The sequence below is a fragment of the Pelodiscus sinensis genome, chromosome 16, assembly GCF_052426305.1.
Source record: "Pelodiscus sinensis isolate ZL-2025 chromosome 16, ASM5242630v1, whole genome shotgun sequence".
Lineage (NCBI taxonomy): Eukaryota > Metazoa > Chordata > Testudines > Trionychidae > Pelodiscus > Pelodiscus sinensis.
In genome coordinates, this window is record NC_143067.1 from 36,314,160 (window position 1) to 36,336,672 (window position 22,513).

At 39.4% G+C, this 22,513-nt stretch overlaps 1 protein-coding gene across 2 annotated transcripts in view; it reads left to right on the forward strand.

Annotated features, from left to right (window-relative positions):
- Positions 1 to 22,513, forward strand: part of DOCK2 (dedicator of cytokinesis 2) — a 499,444-nt gene that overhangs the window by 403,926 nt on the left and 73,005 nt on the right. For both annotated transcript variants that reach the window (XM_075900153.2, XM_075900154.2), the window contains 3 exons: positions 13,656 to 13,756; positions 13,850 to 13,908; positions 18,749 to 18,897. In XM_075900153.2, coding sequence (XP_075756268.2) covers positions 13,656 to 13,756; positions 13,850 to 13,908; positions 18,749 to 18,897 — 309 coding nt within the window. The remainder of the gene's footprint in view (positions 1 to 13,655; positions 13,757 to 13,849; positions 13,909 to 18,748; positions 18,898 to 22,513) is intronic.

A 22,513-nucleotide genomic window follows, 5' to 3' on the forward strand; every position in this document is an offset into this window, starting at 1 on the left:
TTCACTTGCTTCCTCTTGCTTTCCATATTGGAATAAAGCTCCTTGTCTTCAAGGTCCATTGTACCTGCACTGTTCTCTACTTTCATCTTTCCACTTATCCCTTTGGACTACTCCAGCCACGTGATCCTAACTGTTCTCTGTCTCGCCTGCCTTTTCCCTTGTTTTCCTTTATACCCCCAACCACCTTTATTGCCTGGTTTGCAGTATCCCAAAGTTCTCTTTCAAATGCATTCCTACTAAACTTTCACAAGGCCTATTAAACCTTGTCCCTCCCGCTTCCTATTGAGGATTATTTTTAACCAGCCTCTGAACTATAATTCATAAAACATGAGTGTAAAACATCAAGGTTGCACAGTCAGTCAAAGTCAAGGGACATAAATGTAAGGTTCAGCATTAATATTAATGCATCCATGTTGCACAGGCTGATTTGTATTCCGGCTCTTGTGGTTAAATGTGAGGTTGACTGCATTGCCCTCTGTTGTAAAATGTTAACTCTGAAATATACAAAGCGGCAGAGCTGGTGCATGTGTGTTTAGTGTGAAGATGAACTGCGGCTTTACCCCAGCTGGTCAATGAATGTGCAGTTGTAATACCTCCGTTTACTGCTCTCCAAAAATGGTTGAAGAAGTAACCCTGCCATGGGGCAGCAGGTTCAGAGCGAAGTAGAACTGACCCTCCAATTTTGTATTTTTTAAAATATTTGTTATAAGACACCTCCTAGCAGGGGCAATGGGGGAGGGGAAAAAAGGATGAAGCTACACGTATAGAACAATCACAGGCACTTCTAGGCCAGCTGTGATTGTTAATGAAATGTCTAATCTGAGCTACTCTTCAGGTTTGAAATACCTTTTGCCTTTTACTTCTTGGTCTAGGCACAGCTAGGACAGCTTTACGGCATCTGGATCCTTTGCTTTTCAGTTTAATCTCTTCTTGCCACTAGCAGCATTAGCTCTAGCCTACAGGGTAGGATTTCGAACCCGGTCTTTCTTCACATTGCCAAGTTAATTATTAAAATTCATTTTTCTAGTCTTATTTGTCTCATTCTCAGTATGGTATGGTCATGCTAGGATTTCCTGTCATGTGATATACATGTTACTACAATGCACTAAGCTCTTCTTACAATTCTCCAATATTTTTTCTCTGATCTTCAGTTTTTAAGCATGGGATGAGAAGCCCTGTATTAACCTGTGGCATCTACCCAATTTGGCAATAACAGCAGATAGTCTTAGAAAGTTAGACTTGTAGGCATTTTCTTGTCCTGCTTCTCTCCTTAGTGTCCTAAATGTGTAGCTCAGAGATGAGATTATTGATTAGGTTTATACCTAAAACAAAAACCAAGCATCAAATATGGTACATTGTAGAGAATAGCATTTTAACTGCAAGTCAAGATTAAGGTCTTACTGACAGTTCTAGGTAGGAGACTGTCTATATTTTGCCCTCATTTTGCTATAATTAATGCTGTCTTCCCTTCACTTCTTCAAATAAATGGCAGTGGAACTTAATTTTTATCTTGGTTTGCAATCCTGGTCTAGTCATATTTAAAATATTTTGATTATTCTAAAGTTCTATCGTCTTATGGACTGGTATCGGTAAAATATAGGTTGTATAATTAGCTTGGATTTACAGTAGCATCTTTTATACCGAAGGATCTTGAAAGTGCTTCCCAGAAGTACAATAGCACCAGTGACACACAGACATCTGTAAGAGGGGAGAGTGTCACACAGCTGGCACAAGGTCACTGCACAACAGTGAAGGGGTGGCGAAGTGTTGACTGAAGACAGCGGGACAAATTTGTACCCTTGAGATAAAGTGCCATGCAAACTCTTATCTCCATGCAGGTCAAAGAGGATGCAGTTTAAAAAGTCCTTCATGTTCACAAAGGTTTCATTAATGGAAAACAGACTCGGAACTAGCTCATCAACTAGGTATTTCTAATGTAGCTAAGCTATCACTCTGACATATGAGCATCGGCTGAATTGCCAAACATTATTTTGTTAAGGAGAGATTTTTCCCTATTTCTTGGTTCTTTTAAAATGATCTTCCTCTCCTGAAGAAGAATTGCACTGTTTGTTTCAAGAAGATGCTTGCTTTCTCTCTCTCTCTCTCTCTCTCTTATTAATTCTTTATTCACATTTAAGGCTTGAGGGACCTGCAAACTCATTTATTTGCTAAAGAAAAAGAATTTCCCATTGAAATGCAGCCATGGCAAGTGATCTCAAACATATTCAACGTATCATATTTTTCTCCTGAGTATCAAGTGTTAATTTTGCAAGATTTTGTCCATTTGACAAGACAAGCAAATGTTTGACGGTAATAGAAATTTATGAAAGCAAAACATACACCCATAATTACATATGTGAAAAAGGTAGGCTAGATTTGTTTTGTTTTGTTTTGTTTTGTAGAAAAGAAGTAGAAACAGATTTTAAAAGTTTAAATGTAAATCATCATTTTAATAATTTTACAGGTCGACGCAGTTAGCAAAACATGTCTTAATAATCTTCAGTTCTGCTCTCTCATCTTTCAATACATCTCAAAATCTAGGGGAGATTTTTTTTTAAAAGGACAAGCTCTTTTCTGTCTCAGAAGTCATTTCGATTTTTTCTGTCTTGGTTTTTGAAAGGAACTCAGTGTATGATTTTCCAACTAGGTGTTCATATAGAGAAAAATGAATACAGGAATAATAACTTCTATCATCTCATCTTTTATTTGTGCTTATTTTTATGGATGCCCTGCTGGTGCACTGTTACATTTTACTTTTATAAACAATAAGCATTTAGAAATTGACTCTTGTTTTTTTTCTTCTGCTAGTCACTTATGTCAGCTGCTAGAGATTGCTTTCAAATAGAAGCACTGTCAGTGTCATTGCATTGCTCCATCACCTCTCGATCTGGAAGGAGCCCTGTTATATGTAGCCATTACTCCTAACCAGTGACTGAACACACCAGCACTATAATGCAGACAACTTCCACACCTCTCTAATGCCACATCATTCCTTGAAATGACTTTAGATTTGCAGCATTCTTTCTGTGGTGTTTCTGTCTGAAGGTGACAGCTTCTGACATTTTAGGGACAGCAGAGATGTTCTAACAGAAACAGTTTTGTTGTGTTATTATCTATAAAGAAGAGCATCCATTACAAAACTGCCATGCAGGGTTTGTCCCTGTTGACTCCTGTTTTGCCATTTAACAGCCTTTCTTACAGGGCTTTGGGAAGTAAAAGTGTATATTTGACTGGTACAGTATCTCTAATTCTGTGTCGCCAGCTATAACTTGACTACAGGGTTTTGTTACAAAACATATAAGCTGTGTCTAGACTGGCAAGTTTTTCCGCAGAAGCAGCTGCATTTGTGGAAAAACTTGCCAGCTGTCTACAATGGCCACTTGAATTTGTGCAAGACACTGACAATCTAATGTATGATCGTCAGTGTTCTTGCGCAAATACAATGACTCTCCCGTTTGGGAAAAAGCCCTCTTGCGCAAATGCTTTTGCGCAAAAGGGCCAGTGTAGACAACTGAGAACCGTTTTGCGCAAAAAAGCCCCGATAGCGAAAATGGCGATCGGGGCTTTCTTGCGCAAAACCGCATCTAGATTGGCACGGACGCTTTTCCGCAAAAAGTGCTTTTGCGCAAAAGAGTCTGTGCCAATCTAGATGCTCTTTTCCGCAAATGCTTTTAATGAAAAAACTTTTCTGTTAAAAGCATTTGTGGAAAATCATGCCAGTCTAGAAGTAGCCATATAGATCCCCACACATAACTTCTTCCCCACTCTCTTCCTGTAATACCAGAATACATTCTCACTGAAAAGAATATAAATATGACATTTTTTCTTATCATTTACAGTTATTAATTTCTGGAAGCTAAAGTGTTACTAACTCTTGGAGCTAAAAAAAACAACAAATAGTCTAGCAGCACCTTAAAGACTAGTCTAGCAGCACCTTAAACCCCTTCTTCAGATGATTGGAGTATTGAAAGTCCAGATCCCAGAATAAATAAGGGAAGATATGTGTGGGAGGGGAGAGGGAGAGAGGAAGGATGGGGGTAAAGGAAAAAAAAGAGGAAAAATAGTGACTTGGATTGTTCAAGTTACAAGAGGCTGATAAGAACAATTTGCATCTCTATAAGTACCCACTGTTTGGTTGGTTGGTTAAGTCATTAGAATGTGGAAGGTAGAGTGTGAGACAGCCAATATCTTTATTCATTCCTCCCTGATAGGCAGGGCTTGACAAACCCTGGTGGGAGCCACTCGCCAGCCCCGCACTGCACATGTGCCACATTGGCACTGCACATGCGCGAAGCGCTGGTGAATGGGGCGCTTGGAGCGACCGGCTGAAATTCAGCAGTTTGTTGAGCCCTGCTGATAGGAATCAAACATGTAAATGAAGTTAAGTTCATAGAATCCTAGAGCTGGAAGAGACTGCAGGAGTCATCAAGTCCAGCCCCCTGCCCAAAGCACGACCAGTCCCATCCCAATCAGGGCTTTGTCAAGCCAAAACTTAAAAACCTCTAGGGACGGAGATTCCACCACCTCCCTAGGTAACTCATTCCAGTACTTCACCAACCTTCTAGTGAAATAGTTTTTCCTAATATCCAACCTAGACCTTCCCCACTGTAACTTGAGCCCATTGCTCCTTGTTCTGTCATCTGTCACCACTGAGAACAGCCTCTCTCTGTCCTCTTCAGAACCTCCCTTCAGGAGTGGAAGGTTACTATCAAATCCCTCCTCACTCTTCTTTTCTGAAGACTAAATAAGCCCAAATCCCTCAGCCTCTCCTCATAGGTCATGTGCTCCAGCCCCCTAATCATTTTGGTTGCCCTCTGCTGGACCCTCTCCAATGCATCCACATCCTTTCTGTAGTGGGAGGCCCAGAACTGGACGTAATACTTCAGATGTGGCCTCACCAGTGCCAAGTAAAGGGGAATAATCACTTCTCTAGATCTACTGGCAATGCTCTTCCTTATGCAACCTAATATTCCATTCGCCTTCTTGGCTACAAAAGGACACCGTTGACTCATATCCAGGTTCTCATCCACTGTAATCCCCGGATCCTTTTCAGCTGAACTGCTACTTAGCCAGTTGGTCCCCAGCCGGTAACAATGCATGGGATTCTTTCAACCCTTAAGACACCCTCAAACAGACATACCACAGAAAGAATGCTGCAAATCTAAAGTCATTTCAAAGAATGATGTGGCATTAGAGTGATGTGGAAGTTGTCTGCATTAAATTCCAACCCTTCTCTGCGTATTTGGCTTGTGGAATTGGCCTGAAGTGGGTTGTGCCCACGAAAGCTCATGATACCATCTACATGTTTTGTGAGTCTTTAAGGTCCTGCTAGACTATTCACTGTTTTTTAAGTTTTTCCAGTTACAGACTAACTCAGCTACCCCTCTGAAGCTCTTGGTACTAAGTAGATGAACTTTATTTTTTAGCATCAACATAGCACAATAATACACCTTAATATAAATTTGCATCTTACAGTCTTTGCTAAAGTAGCCCGCAACAGATTATAGATATATTTAGAAATTAGAGCATTTATGTACTATGGTAATGAGCAGCGAGAGAGAAAGAGATACCACAACAGAACATAAACAACAATGAAAGTTCCCTTCAACGGGCAGAGAACTTCAGCCAATCACATATATTTGAAAGCATGAATGTGTACGCCATCAGACATTGCAATGCATTTGGGTTTCCTTACATTTTATTAACACTGCTAGGTCTCTTTAACTGCATGTGGTCTGATGTTATCCTTTAGTAGTATTTGTATTTCTGTAGTACGTGGTCATAGGCCAGCATCATTACGCTACCACTTCTCCTTTGTGAGTTTGGGAATCTTCTGTGGCCTGAGCGGAAGGAAACCGTCTCAATTTTTTGTTGTACATTACTGTGGAAATCGATATTTATATATGGGACTCACATGTCCCTTAACATTCCTATGGATGGACATATATTTGTGCATCTTTCACCTCAGGTGAAAAAATCCTAAAAAGATATATACAAAGGACACCACTGGCATTCTATAGCGATGTAATAAGGTTCTAAGACATTACAATACATTTTAAAGGAAAGAATATTCAGTAAATGTTATTTAATTGCTCATCTATAACTGTTAAAAGTCTGGGATGGTCAAAATAGTCTATAGACAGAATATTATTTTAGGATTTTTCATTACAGCATCATAGCTTTTCCAGTCCTCTCGTTGCTTCTTCTTATGTGTCCTTCTGCCTGTTGTTGTAGTTTTCTGCATCTGAGGAGGGCAGTGGATTGAGAAATTGTGTTCCTTGAACAGGATCATTAGATATAAAGCAGACAGCAATGCAGAGGACAGGGAGAAGGCTACTATGTTGAATCTTTGAAGCCATAAAAATTGACCTAACTTATTGTTGTACAATATGTGCTTAATTTCTTCAGAGATTCTTTAATAAACTTTTGATTGTTTTCATTAATCATAAAACATTTCTGCATTAGTGCTATCTGTGCAGATTCAGAAAGAGCATTTTGCAAGGAAAATAACTTGCTGGAAAACCTACAAGAAGCTGCTAATTGTTTCCTTTGAAAAAGTGAGGAGTGCTATGGGTTATCAGTGACTTAGAGGTAGGCATTCAACATGTCAGAGGTTTCATCCCCAAAGTATTAACTTCTAACCTCTAAATTTTGAGTGACTTACGACTTTGGAAGGCTAAGTGAATTTTTGTCTCTGCCTGTTTAAACTCTGCTTAAATAATAATAGAGGGCATATTATTTATAAAGCTACAATTGCTGTCAAATGAAATGAAGTATTTAGGGTAGAATGATAAAATGCTGACTGGCTGCATGTTATAACCACAATGAATCAGGATGGATAATTAGTGTATCTGTATCTATGCCTATGGCTGATTTATATTGCAATTTGGTTATCCTTCTACACGTTTCCTATCCATATTATGATATTTTAGCCTGTGTATACAACTGTTTGTATGCATGCTCAATAATTTAAACGTGTAGAAAACTTTGTCATCTTTAAATCCCCTCCTATGTGTTTTCATTGTTCAAGGACAGGTAATGTTAGTGTAATGTAGGCTGATGAAATTTCTCTAGAGATTCCCAAAAAACCCTCAAGATATCAGAAAATATTTTCAGAAAAGCAACTGAAACAACATCCTTATAAAACACCATTAACTATCTTTTCAGGTTGCTTGGTAACATATATTACTATTGATAATATTATATGCAATGATTTATCAATGATATTACCATATATTAAATCCGTTATGGCCATCAAACATAGTTTGTATTAATTACTGTGGCTCAATTATTAACTTGAAATGATGGCATGGATTCTTACACAGTCCAATTTAATGGAATTAAATCAATTAGCTCCATATCTTTCTGTCAAGCAAGGCACATATCATGACTCGATGTTGGCCCATGGATATAAACGAAGTATTGGGGCTCATTATGGCCACGATGGGTTTGCATGAGGTATACATGGTATTTATATGACTTATGCACTCAGTAGTCAGCAAAAGAAATCTAACATGACTTTTGTCTGTACATAGCTATGTCAGGGTGGTGGGTGCACCAACCACGAAAATTTAAATTAACCAAGAAAATGGTTATGAGTTATTTTATAAGATACTAAGTACAATATTCAATTTAATGATATTGATACGGTCATAAATTATGCAACAAATCTGTGGAGCATAATCTTTCAATTCATGGTATGGCCTTGTTGTGCCATGAAATGGCCAAACTAGAATGAGCTCTAAACTGGCATTCCTAGCCGAATGAAGGGATGGCCAAGCAATATAATAGGACACAAGTGGATAAATAGGGAGAACAGAAATGTGTAGGGCCTGAAAGAAGAGGACAAACATCTTGAATGTGAAATGGTAGAAAGCAGGAGCTAGTCGAAGAATCTATAGGGTACCAGGCAGGAAAGATTATTTTAGCATCTGCTGTTGAATGAATGGCTATAGGCCATGTATGTCAATGAAGAGGAGAACGTTGCAGAATTCAAGATAGGAGATGGTAGGTGCTCAACAAGAAAAGCTGTGTGAATAGAAAAAAAAGGTTTGATTTTTGAACAGGTTGTAGGGGAAGAAGAATTTGGATACAGCTTGAATGAGCAAGGCAAAGGAGAGGAAGGGAACAAACATGAACCTCAGATGTTGTGCCTGCATGATGACATCAACTTGCAGTGGTGTCAATGGTGAGAGGGCACCTGAGATGTTCATTTTTGGCCATGTTACATTGAAATGGGAGGGAAGATTTCATGGATGAGAGTCAGAGGGGCAGAATGAACTGAGACGTGACAAGCATGGAAATAAAGATTTTGGTGACTCATTGGGATAAAGATGGTTGTAGCATCCTTGTGAGCAGACAAAACAATGGCGCCATTGGCAGTTGGCTTGGTTTGGTCTCTTTCCCTGAGGACAAGTGTGCTTATCGCAAAAACGCCATTCTATTTGGCCCTAACAAGCAGCCGTAGTTTGGAGAATTTGATGCAAGGTCAAAAATTGAAAGAAAAAAAAAGTTTCTCTTTCCAAGTCAATGCTATGATTTACCCACTGTCTGACCCTGAGCAAATCATGAGCTGTAAGGTGCCATTACCACATGTAATGCCCTTTGGGATGTCTGGGTGAAAAAAGAGCGACTTTAAGTGCACAAAGGTTGAAAGTCTCAGGGGAAAGACTAAGGATTGAATGTGCTGAAGATTCAGGTCCTCTAAGTCAGGACTGAAATCTTTTGGCAAGGCAGCATGTGGGGAGCTTTTGCCGCTACTGTCCATCCTGTGCCTAGTCACACACAACTAATTAAAGCTTTCTGCAATTTGTGCTTTCCTGCTGTTCAGTAAAAAATCAGAAATCCCATTAGATCATTTTATCCCTTTTGCTTGTCACTTCTAGTGTGCTGCATTGTCTGTAGGTTTGAACTTTTATTAAGCTCCATGTCTGTGCTTATACCTTTGCAAACAACTTACTTTTTTCTTAATTCAGTATAAACAGGAGCTGGTGAAAAATGCAAAATATTTCTGTGAATATTCATTCAACTCTTTACACTAACTTTTTTGGACCATGTGTGTACACCCCTTTTTGCATTTGGCTTCCATCAGGAGTCTCCCAATTGATTGGCATGGTTTTTGTTTGAATATTTGCTCCCGTAATCTCAAACTTAGATATACAGTCTTTTCATAAACCTAATTTAATATTTGCTCTCCCTGACATTCACAATGAAAGTTCTTGCACACTCATGCAACCAGAAAATGGAAATGCCACGTAATATATTTCACTAGAAATAGTTAAGCAATGCTGCTTGAACATCAATATTTGTGATAAATCCATAGATCCTGGCATTCACAATATTGCTTATATTTAGCTTACGGCTAAACTCAAAGATAAAATATTCATTGTAAATTATTCAGCTGTAATGGGTATAAAGACAAATAGTTTGTGGACATGGGCAAAATGATTATGAGCGAAAAATGTGTGAAATGTATTGTGAATTAAATCAAAACAGACTCCCTAAAATCTATCATGGATGTAGAGTAATTATTTAATGGAAGCCTTTTCAGTTTTGTATGACATCCAGATCTATTTTGTTGTTACGGCTCATGCTTACATGAAACATTTAATTTAAAATATATAACCCATTTCTCTACAAAATGTACTAAAGAGCTTGATACACATTTGAAATTTATTATATATTACAACAGATTCACATGTCATTGTCCTCTGCTCAATCTATAATGCATGCAGGAATAAAGACAACAGAATTTGGCAATATGAAACGGAATACTAAATTTAACATCTAGAATTGTTTCTGTTGTAAACTTGGATTTTCAGAGTTAATGTTTATTTTGACTATATTAGTCAGAAACTTGGTAATGAAATTTTCAATCCAAATGTTATTTGTTCTGCACTAAAAAGCCCTTTTTTGTCCAATTTGAAATACACTGGATATCTGCCATCATATTTAACGTGTCTTTCGCTTGTAAGTTATCCAACATAAATCTATTTGCCATTCCCAATATAATATAAAAAGAATCAGATTATTGGTCAGTGAAGCCAAGAAAGTACTTGCATGGATACAAAATTGATATCTGTCTCCGCATTTGCATCTGCAAAAATGGTCTGCAGATATCCATGTCTGCAGATGCAGACGTTTGCTGATATAGAGCGGATATCCGCAAATTTGCAGGATTCTAGATACAAAAATTGTATCCACATCTGTATCTATAAAAATGATCCACAGATATCCACATCTGCATCCATGGATATAAAGTAGATATCAGCAAATGCAGGGTTCAAAATACAATATTTGTATCTGCAATAGCTGCAAAAATGAGCCACGGATATCTGCATCCATGTCTGTGGATGCAGATACCCATGGATTTGTAGGTCTTTCTACTTACATAACTACAAGGGAAAATGATGGGTGAATGGTGCATCTAATTATCAAAAACTGTGTAAGGCATTCATCACTTTCAAAGGTTTGAGGAAGAAAAGGAACACCTTAACATCATGTTGCTCTTCTTTCTTTTGCTGGCTAGTCCAATAGACAGAGTCCTATGAGGATACAAAATTGGTATCCACTTTTGCAAAAGTGATCCACGGATACCCACATGCACATTATGTATAAAGAGGATAGCCACAGATCTGCAGGCTCTTCTGATCCAATTTAAGACATCAAAACCAGACACATTTCTGGTATATGTTCTACCAGTGCTTCTGGGTTCTCCATAAATACACTGTCAACACTTGCTCTCCGTTTAGCCTATTTAGTATTTTTACTCATGTAGTTGTATTTGCAGATTAGAGACATCCTGAAGCAGCATGGATCATGGCTTAGAACACAGCAGTGGAATCTTGCAGTCTTGGTTCTCCTCTTTATCAGAGGGGTGGACATGATTACAGTGTGTTTTACATTCATCAATAAATACAAACCCCCAAAGTCTCCAAAAGCATCAAAGTGGCTCAAAAATGACACTTTCAGTCATTTTTCAAAAGGCAAAGCCTGGAGTTATTGACCCTGAATAATAGTTCTCCTGGGCAAAACTGTCTTTAAACCTTCTGCAATGTTATATTTGGTCAGGAATTAGACTGGACTGTCATTTAAATGCTGGTAACAGACAAGACACTGAGCTGTGATGTGTTAGTATCCAAAAGTAGGTTCCAGTGAAGTTCTAATTTGTCAGGGTGAATTTAGTCTCTCAATGAATTGTACAATATGATCCAAGGCAAATAAAATGTTGGTGTAATTCCACTGAATTCCGTGGTATTATGCTAAGGATGAATATCATTTGTGGTTTATAGATACTTAAAAGAGAAACCAAAGCATTGTCATTGAGTCCTTCCGCTCAGTTTTTGAGTAATGAAATCTGCAAAGGAAAGTTGTAGAGAAGCTGTAGGCCACTAAGGGAGAAATATATTAATCTTAATGCAGCAGGTTTTTGACACCATAGAAAGGATTTGGAGAATTTTTTTTTATTATGGGAAACGGTCCTAATTTACTCATATTTTTGGGATGTTGGTACAGTATCTGTTCCTGATCTCAGCTTGTGCACAAAGAGTTCTTCAAATCTCAAAGGGTGAAACCCACTTAAACTTTTAATGCTTACACAGAATAGAGCATTTTCTTCAGGCCCTCTGTACCAGGGAGAGTTTCTCTCTCTGATTGGTGGGGAGTAGTTTCCAGCTGGCACATGCCCCTTGTTTCATACTTCTAAATAAGTGCCGAATGCATGTACTGTCGCCTTTCAGCTATAAAGTACAGGCAGTCCCCGAGTTACGTGGATCCGACTTATGTCGGATCCGCAGTTACGAACGGGGTTTTTCTCGCCCCGGAGGATGGGAGCGGCAGGGCGCCCAGATGCGCCGCGGTCCCGCCGCCCGCGTCCTGCGGGGCAAGAAAAGCTGCTCCGCATCTCCCTGGTCTGCTGGTGGGGGGGAGCAGACCAGGGAGACGCTGAGCAAAGCCGCGGGGCACGCGGGCAGCGGGACAGCCCAGACGCGCCGTGGCTGTCTTTGCTCCCCGTCTCCCTGGTCTGCTGTCTCCAGCAGACCAGGGAGATGGGGAGCAAAGCCTCGGAGGACGCCAGCAGCCGGACAGCCGCGGCGCGTCTGGGCTGTCCCACTGCCCGCGTGCGCCGCGGCTTTGCTCCGCGTCTCCCTGGTCTGCTGGTCTCCAGCAGAGCAGGGAGATGCGGAGCAAAGCCACGGAGGACCTGGGCGGCGGGACCGTGGTGCGTCTCGGTCCGCTGCCCGCGTCTCCCGGTCTGCTGTGGGGTGGGGTGGGGCGCAGGTAGTGCGCGCGCCCCCCCCAGCAGACCAGGCTTTTCTCTGAACGCCTGTGGTAGAGCAGCTGGGGCGCTGCCGGTTGGTCCTGCAGCGCCGCTCTGGGCGCTACTGGACCAACCCGGCAGCACCCCAGCTGCTCTGCCCCAGGCGTCCTGATTCAGCCGCTGCTGGTCAATTTCAGGCAGTCCCCGGGTTACGTACAAGATAGGTTTGTTCTTAAGTTGAATCTGTATGTAAGTCGGAACTGGTGTCCAGATTCAGCAGCTGCTGAAACTGACCAGCGCTGACTACAGGAAGCCCGAGGAAGAGTTGCTCTGCCCCCGGCTTCCTGGAATCAGCCTCTGATCAGTTTCAGCAGCAGCTGACTTGGGGACGCCTGGGGTTCTTAAGTTGAATCTGTATGTAAGTCGGAACTGGCGTCCAGATTCAGCCTGTTGAAACTGATCAGCGGCTGATTCCAGGAAGCCCGGGGCAGAGCAACTCTTCCTCGGGCTTCCTGTAGTCAACCGCTGGTCAGTTTCAGCAGCGGCTGAATCTGGACACCAGTTCCGACTTACATACAGATTCAACTTAAGAACAAACCTATCTTGTACGTAACCCGGGGACTGCCTGTATAACCATCATCATGTTAGCCATTTAGATATAATTAAATGACTTAAGAAAAGAAACCCGTTGGAAGCTTTTCTTACTATTTACAAGCCTTTTTATTTAGCATTTGCTTTAGCTGCTCCTGGGATAGCCAGACATTCTCCCAGTGGGAAAACTCTCATATCGCTGCAATATATAATTCTTTATCATCAAAGCATCTGGAAGGATTTCCCAGTATTTTAGTTAGCAAGAGAACACAGGGATTATTCTGTGCATGTGCATGACTCGTTATTTATGGGAGGTACACAGGGTTATATGTTGCCCCTGTTTCATGCACACAGCTTCCTTCACCATAAATGGGAGTTTTGCATAAAAACTGCAGTTGGAATATAGCACAAAGAGAAGAGGCCCTTGTTTAGGAGATACCCGACTATGGAATAAATGCATTGGATGCCTCAGGATCTGGGGAGTAGTGGGATGTATTGTGCTTTACCCAGCACTGCTGTGGTTTGTGGCTTGTCATTATTACTTAACGATCCCAATTCAAATCAAGCATTAGCACTGTTTATTCAAATTCTGTGTGGTTAGGAGCAAATGCAAACCAGTGGCTATAAAAATCCATCTCTTGCCGGTATGCTAATTGTATAGTAGTAATGGTGCTCAAAGCAGCATAGTATTAAAACTTTGTGTTGCAACATTTTCCTTCATCAATTATTCAGGTTTACACCTGTTTTAATATCACGTCTCATGTTCATTCAAAACTCTTACAACTGCCTAATATTCAATTTACAGCTGTGGAACAACTATTTTCATCTGGCAGTGGCTTTTATTACCCAGGATTCTCTGCAGCTAGAACAGTTCTCCCATGCAAAGAACAATAAGATCCTGAATAAGTAAGTACAATTTCCATCTCTTAGCCAATATTTTCTTTACTTGCATAATAAAACATTCATAAAACCAGTCGGGTGTCCCCTTCTCTCTTCTAGATATGGGGATATGAGACGTTTAATTGGCTTTGCCATCCGTGACATGTGGTACAAGCTCGGTGAGTAACGATACCGTCGCAAACACCTCTGTACCCATCATGCACCCACTTCTCTTTGGAAAGAGCCAGTGGCATGATTCAGGAAGTTTAAGTAGATCTGATTTTCAACACTGTCAAATGATCTTCCTTTGGCAGCCCAAGCAGATATTGCCACCAGCAAAAGGACGTCAGCTGCGTGGTCTGTGGTTTGTTATACATCTGAACTCACAGGCTGTTCTCTTTAGATTTAAGTAAGGATTCTCTGAAGATTTCAGCAATGTTATCTAACTTCACCTCAGAACTAATTTCATTTTTCCTGCTGTGGCTTTGTATTCACATTTGGTGTAGGATTTCAGTGAGTCCAAAACTTACAGGCTGATTGGAACCGTATTTTAGTTTGGAGCCCATCACTTTTATGACACCCTATGTACAGCCAGTTAATGTTTAGTTCTGTCCCACTTTTCCAATGCTCTTTTGTGAGTCCCATACCGAAATGATGGTGATCCCAATAAACTTGTCCTCTTTATTTTCACTTTGTTTTTAGGATTGTGCGTGGAGGGCTATCTATATAAGCAATACCTGTGACTATATGGGGAGACAGAATCTGGAAAAGTCTGGAATTTACTACCACTAATTTTCTAGAAGATGAAATGTCTGTCTTGCTATCTGAACCAATAAGGTCTAAATCCTATGTCCTCATATAAACTCCATCTTAGGGCATGTCTATACAGCAACACTATTTCGAAATAACTAGCACTATTCCGAAATAACTTAGTCCATCTCTACACAGCCAGCAGTTATTTCGAAATAGTGTCAAATATTGTCAAGCTGGAGGACATCTTACTCTGACTCCTGTAACCCTCATTGTACCAGGAATAAGGAAAGTCGGAGGACGAGTGCTCTACTTACATATAAGTGCTGTGTAGACGCTCCCTATTTCAAAATAAGCTACGCAATTGAGGCAGCTCGATTTGTGTCGCTTATTTCTAGTTAAGCCCTGCAGTGTAGATTTTAAGGTCAGAACAGATCATCTAGTCCTGTGGTTCCCAAACTTTTTGGCATCACGCCCCCCTTTTTTATTTTTGAGAAACCCTCACGCCCCCCCTCCAAAAAAATAGAAGCAAAACTTGGGCTGGGATAGATAGGGGTGTGTGGCTGAGTTGCCTCACGCCCCCCCGTTTGGGAACCCATGATCTAGTCTGATCTCCTGCACAACACATTCCAGGTAGTTATCCCTGTATCAAGCCTGCTCACCTGCATTTCACTAAAGCATATCTTGGTTTGAAGACAACAAGAGATGAAGAATCCCCTAGCTTCCCTTGATAGTTTGCTCCAGTGGTTAATCACGCTCACTTTTAAAAATGTGTCTTATTTCTAATTTGGCTTTTAGTTCCAGGCATTGATTTTTCTTATCCCTTTCACCACTAGATTAAAGAGACCTTTAAATCCTCCCTGTTTTCTCCCTTTATACTTGCACACCATAAACAAATCACCTCATTAAACACAACACATTATTTAAGCTTCTCACTATCAGATTCTTTCCCCAGTCTTTGAATCACACTTGGTCCACTTCTGCCTGGTTCCAAAATCCTGGATTGTTTTTAGGGGAGCGATAAACAAACTTTCTCATCTAGCTCTGGGAAGCAGAGAGCTGTTCTCTGTTAACTGCAGAAAGGATTTGACACTTGTCAAAGAGAACCCTAACCAAAAAGGCAAAAACAGGCTAAGGGTGAGCTTTAAAAGGCACAGAAGGGTAGCCATTTTAGTCTGTAAGGGTATGTCTGCACAGTAGCACGTGCCTTGAAATTAACTACACAATTTGAGCTACACAAATAGCTTAGCTTATTTTGAAATTTGGCGCCAAGTATACACCGCTAAATTTTAAAATAAATTGTTATTCCAGTGTCTTCCTTAATCCTCTTACAACAAGGTTTACAGGAAGCTAAACTAAGAAGCCCATTATTTCAAATGCCTTTGGAAATAATGGGCTTCTTGTGTAGACACCGCAGAATGCTATTTTTGAAATAGCACCGCTGTGTAAACTTACTCTAACTGAAAAAACTTTAAAAAGAATGAATGGTTCTGCAGCACCTTAGAGACAAAAAAAAAAAAAAAAAAAAAAGTAGATAGCATCATGAGCTTTTGTGGGCACAACCCATTTCTTCAGAGGGATTCGGAAGAATTGGATTCAACTGAAGAAGTGGGTTTGTTAGTCTCTAAGATGCTGCAGGATCATTTGTTGTTTTCAAATTTCTTTAAAGGTCAGTCTCTTTACCAAGGAATAACAACAAACATGGCTTCTGCTGAGTCACAGGAATATCTGGAACTGGAATTCCTCCTGCAATGAGGTTTACCAGCTAATTCGAATTAGGGGTTTTAAATCAGAATCCCGTTTCACTGCCGTGTGTAGACACAGGCAGTTATTTCGGGCTAGTCAATTTCTAAAATGGTGACCGGCTGGGAACATGCAAATCAAGCGTGGGATATTTAAATCCCAGGCTTAATTTGCAGTTCCGGTCACCCTCATTAGCCTCCCTAGATTGATCTAGGGGGCTAGTGTAGACGTACCCTTAGAAAGCAACATTGCAGTCTGTGAGAACACCCTCTGCTATGAAATCAAATATACTTTTCAAATATGCATAGACAGGGGCTGTATTTGTTGTATAAAGACATATAAAATATTATTTTCTGCTAACAGGCTTGTTTTGGTCTTTCAGGAAGACTAATGAGATTTCTTTGATATGTATATTTAACTATCTTTTGCCCAACTATACCCCCAACATCAGCTCTTTCCTATGCATTTTTAATGTATGTCCTTAATACCTTGCACCAAACACACTTGCCTTAGTGATCAGAAGCTGTGTTAGTAATGTTTCTTTCTAAACCCTGCAAATTCTTAATTTGAGACTAGAGCATTTCTTTGCTTTTAGACAGAGATTTTAATACAATAAAAATTATTCAGGCAAGTCTGGTTAAGTCTTGCTATTTTAGCATATTGATTATTCAGATTTCAGAGCAATTTTTAAAAAATAAAAATCTGCCCATTTAAGAGAAAAATAGAGGGGGACAAAAAGAAAAAGAAAACCTTTTCCAACTACTGTCCTCATTCTCATTCTTTAGAGTCCAGTAGCAGTAGTATGCATTTGAGGTTAAGCTGTTTTCCCAAATCAGGCCTTGCTTTGTGAACCAAAACCACCTCTTATTTTTCATAAATCCAGTAACATTGCAGCACATCTCTAGAATCATTCCATTCACTCTGTACTACACTGTCTGTGTGAGGGCCATTCTCTGCTTCTAATGCCCCTCCCCCAATGTAACAAGATGTGCCATAGCCAGCCCCGGCTAAAGAGTTTGCAGAGCCCCAAGCTGTGTGGCTGAGCTGCACGGCTGTGTAGGTTCCAGTCAGGGCAGCGAATGAGCATCGGGGAGGGCGGGGCTGGGAGTGGGGCTTCACTTGCCTTGTCCAAAGGCCAGGCCTGGCCATAGCAATAACTAGCAGAAAAGGGCACTGTCGAAAATTGAGACCACAAAGCCATTATCTGTCTCATAACCATCATTTAATATTATTTCCTCTATGATTTACTTGATCTAATTTCCAAATTGCTACTGTCTATGTAAAGAAAAAAAATGGTAACAAAAGGAATACCATAAATCATACACGGCCAAATTGTGGATTTAGACTGTGCTGCCTAGAAAAGGGAACGAAAAGGCACCATAAATTTTGGATTGAATTTAAGATGAGTAGCAAAGGCCATTTTAATTCTGGTTCTGACACTAACTAACCTGTGTCCTTTGGCAAGTTACTTAGCTTCTTTGTGTCTCAGTTTCCCATCTTTAAAATAAACTCAGTGTGCTTACTGAAAAAAGATGAGAAACTAAGGGTGTGTCTACACAGCAAAATTATTTCAGAGTAACGGCCAGTATTCCAAAATAACTATGCGAGCATCTACACAGCAATTCTGTTATTTTGAAATAATTTCGAAATAATGGACGGCTTATTCCGACTTCTGTAAACCTCGTTCTACTAAGAATAACACCTATTCTGAAAGAGCTATTTCAAAATGAGGCCTGTGTAGACGCTCCACTTCTGCTATTTCGAAATAGCCCCTCCCCAGGGCCATTTTAAGTTATTCCTCCTGGGTCTCTAAGAAAGCAAGTCTACATTAGGGAAGCTTGCCTTGGACTGATTTTGAGGCTTCCCTGCAGTGTAGACATGCTATTTTGAAATAAGCTATTTCAGAATAACTATTCCGGAATAGCTTATTCCTAAGTAACTGTGCAGTGTAGATGTAACCTAACAGTAAAATGTATTTTCTCTAATTCCCAGTAATTGTTTTTTTAAAGAGTATATTTCTTTGTCGGGTATACTTAATCTGTACCTCAGAGCCAGGAGGTCAGAATCTCTGTAGCCTTTTCCAAGTAATCAGAGATCTGTATCCCCTTTTGGAGGAATTCTGCCTATATATATCTTCAATGTATGACTGCAATACTCTCACTAATTAATTGATGGGGGGGCATCTTCGAACCTTTCTGATAACTTTCTGCTGCAAGCATTTACAGGAGAGTGTTTAGTAAGATGTGAAAAGCTGAAAAATAGAAAGATTGCCTAAGTGTGAGTTCATTCAGCTGGCGTAAATGCTCATTTCAAGCAGCAAATGACCCAACACCTTGAAATGAAGCTATATCCCTGAACAATGCCTTCTGCTTCTGAAAAACAGTTGAGAAGGATGTGTAACTAACTATAAGACCATTACTGAAATAGTTATAACAGTATTTTAATGGCTGCAAATCCTAGATCGTTTCATCCTAAAGTGATAGTTTTTCTCTTTTTTCCAATATTCCTTACACCATTCTGTCCTAGGCCAGAATAAAATCTGCTTTATTCCGGGGATGGTTGGACCAATCTTGGAAATGACCCTGATTCCAGAAGTGGAGCTACGAAAAGCCACAATCCCAATCTTCTTTGATATGATGCTGTGTGAATATCATAAGACAGGAGAATTCAAAAAGGTAATAGAAAGCTACGTAGGATTTGTTGTAATAGGTACAATATTCTTAAACTATGGATAGAGCTGGACATCTGCTGCAAAAAGGTATTAAGCATTTGTTAAACGTTAAATGTGAACTGTATGCAGCGAGCTTTCTGTTAGAGAAACCCAGGAAATCTTGTATGACTATATTGGTGTGCAGGTGCCAAAAAATGTTGTTATAAAAAAAAAATAACCCTCTTTTTGCTTGTAAACAAACCAGACTTTTAAACATGGAACATATATACTATCAGAATAGTGACAGAGATGGTGTTGTGTTAGTCTGGTCTACCTGAAACAAAAGACAGGACTATGCAGCACTTTAAAGACTAACACGATGGTTTATATAATTATCTCACCCATTACAAAGATAGCTTCCCCAATTATCACTCCTAATGTCAATACCTCACAGACACTAACCTTCCCCCCTCACTCCTCCTCTGTTCTTAAATCTGATTAGTCAATTTTATATTTGTTCACTTTTTTTTTTGATTGTATCACTTTGGTATATATGGTCATGCCAATTTTCTTCCACAAATTGATCTGAGGAAGTGGTTCTGGCCCACGAAAGCTCATCACCTAATAAACCATCTTGTTAATCTTTAAAGTGCTACATACTATACCAGAAATAAGTTTTGAATGCAGAATACCTAAACTAATAGTTACTGTGAATAGTTTGCAAAACAGGAAATATTATTAGAGTTGGTTATAAAACCCGAACTTTTCTCACAATTCCAGAGGAAAAATCCCATTTCAAAACTTTCCCACCAAAATGGAAAGGTTTTTGATGAGAACTATGTTCATTGCATATAAAATGTTGTTGTTTTTTTTCAGAAAAAATTGATTTTTATTTGGTCTTTTGTGTCCACTGTCTCTCTGATTTTTAATAGCCTCTCCCCTTTCTTCAACTTGAAAAGGTGTCTGGGAGGGGAGAAGCTTTAAAAAAAAAAGAGAGAGAGAGAGGTAAATGCATGAAAATAATTAAGCACCCACATTTAATAGATTTTTACTGTTTTCTAATTGGAAAAAAATTGAAAATAAAGTTTATGAACATTGAGTTTTATTATAGAAAATATTTTTCCTCTCACTCAAATTTCCATCTGGAACACAGAACATTTTTTGTGGACATAAATTTTGATAAAGACAGGGGAAAATTAGTCCAGAATTGTTGACCAGCTCTCATGTTCGTGGGATATTTGCCAAATAATTTCAAATAGCAAAACATGTGTGGTCCAGGGGGTAGGATCCTGCACTAGGACTCAGGAATCCTAGATTTTAGTGCCAGCTCTGCCACTGAGCTACTGTGTGTTCTTTGCGTTGCCTCTTTGTCCTTTTTGTTTTCCTTCCTGTGTATCAGATAGTAAGCTCTTTGGGGCAGGGAGCATCTTATGCTGCATTTGTACAGCACCTGGCACAATGGACCGTGGCATCTCTAGTCACTGCTCTATGCAAATTCAAAATTGTAATAATCAGGCTGCATATTAATAAGTGACAAACAAGACATTAAATGAATGTACAAATTATGTTACGGTTCACTATGTACAATGTTAGTAAGAACAAATTGAGTACATGACTGGCACATCTGTGCTTTAGTCTATGTGGGACAAGTTTGTTCCATCAGTTGAACCTGGAACAAAGTGGCAGCTGGAATTTCCACTTTCTTTTTATTTTAAACACAAGACATTTGGTTTAAGGCCAAGATTAAAAACCACTTTTCTTCTGTGCATCTGTTCTTTCCATGTTCTAATAGTCCTATATTTGCCTTCTTAAAAATGTTTTCCTATTCTTGGCTTATACTTCATACCCTGGGATAGATGCATAGACTTACATAGGCCAAAAAACCCTAAAAGTACATGTCAAAATGACTGATTTTCAAGGACAAAAACTTAAGAACCTAGAAGATGCCAGACATTTGCCTGACCCTTATATTATGTGGATATAAATACGTTTCTGGTAATGTTTTTCTTCAGTGTAGAGGAACAAAGATGTTCACTTTAGAACACTTTAAGAATAATTGCTTTATAGTTTTCATTGAATAGTATTCATGGTGTATTATTATTTTATGCACCTTGCTGCGCTTCATTGGACTCCATAGTGTTACTTCTGAAATTAAAATCACTTTTATGAGTTGAAAAGCATCTCTCTTCTTTGTCTGCTACTACATTGGCATGATTAAGATAAGCTTTTTTATATTCGTAGTTGAAGTTTGGACTTTGAGAGAAAACACTGATTGGAAAGGAATTGGTTTGTAGTAATTTAGTAATTACGCACCTCATAAGATTAGTAAAGTCAAAGAAGAGAGTGTAATGGAAAATAAAATACATTGTATCTAATAGGCAAGCATTGAAGCTCTAGCCCTTGTTAATGAATAGTTTTTAAATGGCCAGTAATATGGTGTGTGAAGTAAGAGATTTTCTTGAAAAAGATCAGTTATAATATTTTCAGAAACGATGTAGTAGTCTTTCAGAGAAACTTTAGTCTTCTGTGTGCCTAAGTTGGGATAGGATGTAGTCTCTTAAATCTCAGGTGATTTTAATCCCTCCCCACCCACAATTCAGTTAAGCCTAGCTATATTTATCAAATACTATTAGGCTACATCTACACCACGAGTTTTCTCGGTTAGAAATATTCTAATGAGGAACTCATTTGCATGAGTTGTGATATCATTTGCATATTTTCTGCCGATCTGTTTTTGTGCTGGGGTTTTTGCACACAAAAAAATCAGTGTGGACGTTTCCTATTTGTGCAAAAAACCCTTTTCCCAGAAGATCGATATACCTCCTTTTTTGGGGTATAAAGGTCTTGTGGAAAAAGGGGTTTTTGCGCAAAAAGAAAACATCCATACTGCTTGTTTTTGTGCAGAAACCCCAGTGCAAAAACAGGTCGGCAAAATATGCAAATGAGATTGTGACTCATGCAAATGAATCCCTCATTAGCATATTTTTTGCTGCAAAAACTCATAGTGTAGATGTAACCTTATACTTCAGCCATTCTTATAAAATATCGTTATAATTATTTCATCCTCTAACGTTCAGGAAACTATCAGGGGATAGGGAGGAGAAGCACCACAATACCCAATTACCTGTTGTTGCATTGTAGACCTAAGTGCACAACACACAAATAGGTTTCTTTCTGGGACTCTCCCCTCTGGTATAGACACGTAATTCTCACTGACACATAATAGAACTTGTACATAGACATGGAGGTGATCTGAACTGTAACAAGAAGTATGTCTACACTGCATGCTTATTTTGAAATAAGCTATTCTGGAAGAAATACCCCAAAATAGCTTATTTTGAAACAGCACATCTACACTAAAAGGAAGCCTCAAAATTAGTCCGAAGAAGGCTTCCCTAATATGGATGTGCTACCTCGATTTAGAGCCCCAGGAGGCACTGGGGAGTAATTAGTCTGAATGGCCCTGGGGAGGAGTAATTTCAAAACAGCAGCAGTGGAGCATCCACACTATAGCTATTCTGAAATAGCTATTTGAGAATAGGCATTATCCCTTGTGGAATGAGGTTAACAGAAGTCAGAATAAGCCGTTCATTATTTCAAATTTATTTTGAAATAACAGAATTGCTGTGTAGACTCTCACA